Source organism: Archocentrus centrarchus, chromosome 11 (assembly GCF_007364275.1).
Source record: "Archocentrus centrarchus isolate MPI-CPG fArcCen1 chromosome 11, fArcCen1, whole genome shotgun sequence".
NCBI classification, from domain to species: Eukaryota; Metazoa; Chordata; class Actinopteri; order Cichliformes; family Cichlidae; genus Archocentrus; species Archocentrus centrarchus.
The window spans coordinates 4,613,037-4,619,036 of record NC_044356.1 but is presented as its reverse complement, the minus strand read 5'-3'; the positions used below and the strand labels follow the sequence as shown (position 1 = coordinate 4,619,036).

At 47.3% G+C, this 6,000-nt stretch overlaps 1 protein-coding gene across 1 annotated transcript in view; it reads right to left on the bottom strand.

Annotated features, from left to right (window-relative positions):
- Nucleotides 1-235: 235 nt before the first annotated feature.
- The window catches only part of LOC115788131 (CCR4-NOT transcription complex subunit 3-like), a 45,771-nt gene continuing 40,006 nt past the window's right edge, over nt 236-6,000 (bottom strand). Inside the window, exons 17-19 of the mRNA XM_030741054.1 lie at nt 5,462-5,594; nt 4,960-5,085; nt 236-4,364 (exon numbers count right to left, since the gene is read on the bottom strand). Coding sequence (XP_030596914.1) covers nt 4,266-4,364; nt 4,960-5,085; nt 5,462-5,594 — 358 coding nt within the window. The 3' untranslated portion in view covers nt 236-4,265. The remainder of the gene's footprint in view (nt 4,365-4,959; nt 5,086-5,461; nt 5,595-6,000) is intronic.

Sequence of the window (6,000 nt, the reverse complement as noted above, 5' to 3'; positions counted from 1 at the left end):
AAGTTGTTTGTCCAATTAATTTTTAGCCTCTGAAATTTTTGGGCCTGTGTAAAAAATGGAGGTAAAGTTTGTGTTAAACCCTTAAATTTGGCACTTCACTCACAGTTTGCTGCACAGACTCACAAACCACACTCGTGGAGCCGACTGCAGTTTCCACATTAACTCCGTAATTCAGGAAGCGGCTGGATTTCTGTCCACGCTCCCGAAGTCCCACAAAAACCACGATACAAGTGCAGATTTCTGAAAAGTAATTCTTTTATTAATATTTTACAATCCTTTATTCATGGTTATGTCATTATTTACTTTTTCAGCGCCACTTTGCAAGTGTCATTATTCCATGCTGTCTCATGACAACACATGAAAAACAAAAAACAAGAAGAGGTTTGAAGGATGACGAGTCGATACGCTTTTTTTGCCAAGGGGCAGACAGAGATTCACATTCGAGCTCCGGCTGACCTCTCGTCACGCCCGCTTGTCAAAAAAAGAAAAGAAAAACGTTAAAAGCAGGACTGTCAGTCAAGTGAATGTGTGTAGAGTTGTGTGTCTGTTATAAAAACACTCCTTTTTGAGAAGTCGCTGATCTTTAAAAAGAACAGGAGTCCCCGTTCTCCTCTGGCTGTTAAAACGAGCTCCCCGATCTCTGAGGAGAGAAAAAAATCTACCACAAATAACAAATACAAAATATAAAGATGGTCTCTCTTCCAGGTGCTGCTCCAAACATTGGAGGATATTTGTATTAAAAAAGAAAAAAGGTGTTGTGTGAAATGAGAAGGGCTGCTGTGGAGCAAGGAGAAGAAAACGAAGCTGTGGGGAGAGATGTACTGTGGTTGTGCTGTGGTGACGGAGCTGCTGGCGGATACATTTCCTCATAAAATGGTCTATCAAATACTTCCTGAGAAATAAAGGAAATATCTACCTGGCATGAAGAGAGGAGGAGGCTGAGAGAGAGGAAGAGACGTAAACTGAAGAAAACAAAAAGAGAAAGAAAACGAGCTGCTGCCGAGTTTTGTTGGCAGCTGTGGAAGAAGCTCGGCAGTGTGAGTGTGTGTGTTCAGTGTGGGCCCCGTCGGCTCGCTCGAACCCTTCAGTGTGTAAACATGGAGAGCTGGAGGACAGAGGAGGTGTGGGCAGCAGTGCTGGTGTTGCTGTTTGTGCTCTTCAGCACAGAGAGAGGAAGAGGAGGAGGAGGGAGGGAGGAAAAAGGGAGGCTGGTGGGAGATGAACAAACTGTCCGTCCAGCTACCGGCAGCATCCAACACGCACAGCGTTCACAACGCTCAGTGCCGGAGCCGTGCGCGTCACAGGATCGATTCTCCCGCTCGGCTCACGGCGCGCTCGTTTTTCAGCCGGCTGCAGCATCCCAAGCCCATCCTCATTCCAAAGCTCCTCAGACAATTTCAGGAGAAGCAGGTCAGGATCTTATTTCAAAAGCAGGAAAGGGACGACTCGCAACCCTGGCAGTATTTGGTTTGGTTTAGGTGAAGGAGCTGCCTCGATTGGGGAATTATCAACACTATTCCAACATCAGGGTCTCTGTTTTTTGAAATACAAAAGAAGAAGGGCTGCGGTGCGTGTGTGAAAACAGAAACACGTAGAAAGTGTGTGCCTGACCCTCTGGCTGCAGCAGCACTGAGATGGACCTCACTGTTAGAGATTAGTGCAGGACGTGAAGCTCCCAAACGGAGCGAGCAGGCGGGTTCCTGCTCGGACTGTGACCCCGGGGTGCAGGCCCGCTCTGGTCAGTGATGCTGAAGGACACCCCGTCTGTATCCGACGCCCTTGGGCGACAACATCTCGGCACGTTTTCAGGTAAACAGCTGAGTGCCGGTTTGGGGACAACACGGTTTTATCGCTCGCTTGTTGAAGTCAACAGCAGCTCAGCTCATTTCTGCCACGCGCAGTGGAAACAGTGAAGTTCAGGTTGTTAAATTAGTGCGCAAAGTGAAACAGAAAAACAGCAGTTTGTGGGTTTATGAGGTTAGCTATCCGAGACACTCTGAGACCGGAAGCTTCCAGCTAGACACGGCCCAACACACGGCCTGAAGATAAACTAGTTCATGTTTTTTCACTTTTTGTACCAATTAAAACAAACACTGGTCATCTGAGCGCGAGCCGCGGCCCCCGCCCTGGCTTTACGCTGCGCTAAGCAGCTGGTGGGTCCAGCTGTGCGTTTACCATACACACACGAACATCTGCACACTCCAAACTGCCAAACTATTTGCTTTGAATACAGATTTATACGAGTGAGGCGGCGTAAACATGGTGAGAACAATTACATCAGATCTGAACCCTGAATCAGTCTCACTTCACCCCAAATGTGAAACTGCCGTGTGCGTCTAAGCCTGTTCGCACAGATGTGAGCAGCTGATCATTCATGTATCCAGCAGCTGGATTGGGGGGGGGGGCACCCCAGCACAGGGATGCAGTTTGGCCTGTGCAGAAAGAAGCATTAAATAAAAAAATAATAGTCAACAGCAACACGGGTGGAGCAGGTATTCATACCTGTACTCACAGGAGGATCTGGGGGGGCGGGGCCTCTGGGTTTTACCTCTGCTGCGTTTGAGTGAACGCAGAAAAATTACAACTATGCATCTATGCCAAGATGCTTGAATGTAACAATGGGAGGACAAAAGGCTTCATTTCCACTTGAATTCTTAAAGATTTGAAGCCATGTTAGTGAAACTGACATAACGCTGCCCACCAGGTAAAAGAGTTACTACCAACACCTCGCCGGCTGTGCTGTCACACTCCTCCGCCGCGGATAGCTGGGAGTAGGCAGGGCGGGATATTTTTAGACCAGCATATTCACAAAATGCACGACGACCTCACAAGACAAAAAAACAAAACAACAAACCTCTGAAGCGCGCGCGAGGCCTGCGGCGCCGCCTACACCCAACATTTACCTGTTTGAAAAACAACCAACCTGCAGCCGAACACACTGAAGGTGAAGCTGCTGACGGCACAGGCAGCTCCAAAAGGACCCCTGATCACAGCAGCAGCAGGGCAGGAGACCACGCTGTTCATCTGCCGTTTCACACTGAAATTTAACGGCTTTGCACCTCAGGAAGTTCACACCTGAGCTTCCGATGAAAGCCGCCACACAGGGGGAGAGGTCCCGGGCCTAAAGATCAGCTCTGCTCAGGACACTTCATGCAGTGAGAGTTTTATAAATACAGTCTTTTTAATCTACGTTAATAGAGGGCGACCTCTGTGAGCCAACACGGGCATTCCCTGAATCTCCTTCGATCATACAGAGCCTGAGATGAGGTCATCCTCCTCTGAGTTTTCACTGACTGTATTTATTTCCTAGTTGGTTGAGGCACACCCCCCATTAACAGCTTCACCTCCAGCACCCCGGGTCTGAGGATATAAAAGAGGAGATCAGATCATTTCTGAACCCCATGATTTGGTTTACATGAGCTCTGCTCACTTTTTCCCAGTGTGAATATTTAATGGGAACTTTAAGCTAAATCAGCTCTAAATGTTCTGTTTCTGGTGAGCCATTCAAACTGATCATGAAGGCATCACGAAGGATTAGAGTGGACAGCTGTATCTAATAATGTGGCCACTGTGTGTGACTGCATTATGAAGCCCTGCAGACATTTGTCTGTATCCAAATGAATCCGGATTATCAAACAGCGGGCAACAAGCCAGAAACTGCAGCTCGTTATGTTCCAGGTCACGTGAAGCACCACATCAGCAGGTGAGCCGAGTCTCTGCTTCTGGCTTGATTTTAAAAGGAGTTTCTGTCAGCTGATCCCGCCCTGCTGCTGCAGGTGTAACAGCACACACTGACGTCAGAGCCTGCACCCCGAGTGGAACTGACCAACAATCTTTGGTCTTTACGAGGCTAACACAAACAGCTTTAAAGCCAAATCAACAGGATAACTCTGAGGATGAAACGCAGCTGGAATATTATGTGTGATTTTTGTGTGTGTGGTTTGTCCAAGTCAGGAATTAAAGGGGGAAAAAAAACAAAAAAGAGGCCTGCTGATGGAGGGAGAGAAAGAGGAGGAGGAGATGGGAGTGGGAGGAGTTATTACTGCTGGGGTGAGGATGGTAAGGCGGGGTTGGAGGGTCAGGAGGAGGGACGAAACCCGCCCGCCCCTCTCCGGCCCACGCATCTCCTTTCCCCAGCAAGCTGAGGTCAAATCCAGGAATGTCAGCAGGTGGATCGCCCTTCTTCATTCGGTCATTGGTTCTCTGTCCCTCTCTCCTTTTCTGAGCTGTCCGTTAATCTGTCCGTCCTGTCGTCCCTCTGCAGGTCACTGGAGGTCTCGGTCTTCGAGGTACCGGTACTCAAACGTGAAGCCCTCCTTCTTCCGCTGGCCCCATTTCTCATAGTCAAAGTAAATGTATGTTCCCTAAAAAACAGAGCAAAGAATACAGTTTAAAGACAATCAGGAAACCAGTCCCTGCACACAAGACCCAAAAGCCTAAAGATCTAGGAATATGATTTTTTTTTTTTGTCCATACTGGACAGTTGTTCTCATGATGCTGATACCATCATGATGGAGCATCATCAGGCAAAGTGGTAACTAAGTGGCTCGGGGAACAAAACATTGAAAATGTGGGTGCAGGAAACGCCCCAGACCTTAATCCCATCGAGAACTTGTGGTCAGTCCTCAGTGATTGCACTGAGTCTGCAGACTGGGCTGCTGTCAGTCAGGATCTGGCCCAGAAGCTGACTGACGGGGGGACTGCAGAGGTGTTGAGAAAGAAGAGCCAACACTGCAAATATTGACTCTCTGCATAAACTTAATGTCATTTTCAATAAAAGCCTTTGAAGTGTATGAAATGCTTGTCGTCATTTTTCAGTATACCACAGAAACCTTTGACAGAAAGCATCTAAAAACACTGAAGCATAAACTTTGGGAAAAGCAGCACAGTTTCATTCTCAGGACCGCGGCACAGCCGAAGCTCTGGACTCGTGCTTGTGGCTACAGATCCGATGCTGACCTGCTCAAACTCATCAGTGATGGTCTTGGGCTCTTCGTGCCTCTGAAACCACATCATGTACTTTGTGTGGAACCTCCACGACTGCTTCTTCAGGGCTTTGGCTGCCAGATACTGGGCCTTAGTGCCCTGCAGAGAGGAGGACAGAGGAGCAGAGAGGATTTATAGCAGAGGAGGAGATGATGGCAGGAAGAGAGACAGTAAATTAGAGACATGTTCTGGTGAAAACATCAATGAAAAATTCTACATGTAATATGATTCATAAATGCCCCACTGGCCTAAATTAACACTTCATTTGAAACGAAGATGAACTGCTTGCTGCCTGTTTCCAAGTGTTTTATGATACCTTAATCAGACCTTAGTCAGTACTGTGTTGACCCTGGTCTCCTTTAACAGGCTCTTCTTTCACTTAAACTAATAAACTTCAGCTTTCAGACTGACTCAGCAGATCAGATCTAACCTCCGGCTCTCTCACAGTAAACAGCATTAAAGACACGCAGCATACCTCCAGGTAGTAAAAGATGAAGAAGAGGGTCTCTGTGGAAAGCCTCTGGTAAAACTCTACAGTGTCTGAGTGGGGCGGTGGCACCTGGTGGTGGAAAGGCAGGGTGGGGCAGGGGTTCCTCATCAGGTACTGCCTGTAACAGACACAGGGGGAGGGGAGTTAGTGGCCTACAGATGAAGAAACACACTGTAACAGTGTAACACACTGCAGCCCTAAGCTTATCGTGAAAAATCATATTTAAAAATGTGTCCAGTGTCTACAATCTTACAAAAATCCACCGCATTGGCTGTGATTAGTCTGCCTTCACAAACTCACTGCTTGAGCCAAAATGATTGATGATAAATATTAATTTCATTTTTTGGAGCATATTTTTTGCTTAAACCTGTTTCTTTATTTGGAGCTTAAGTTCTAACTGCTGATTTCCTTAAATGGGACCTCTAAATGCTTCTAAATGTTATCATAGAGAGCGCGGATTCCTAATATGGTCGTATGGCTGTGTGCACAGAAGCTCCACCCACCCACTGTTCAAACCTTACGTT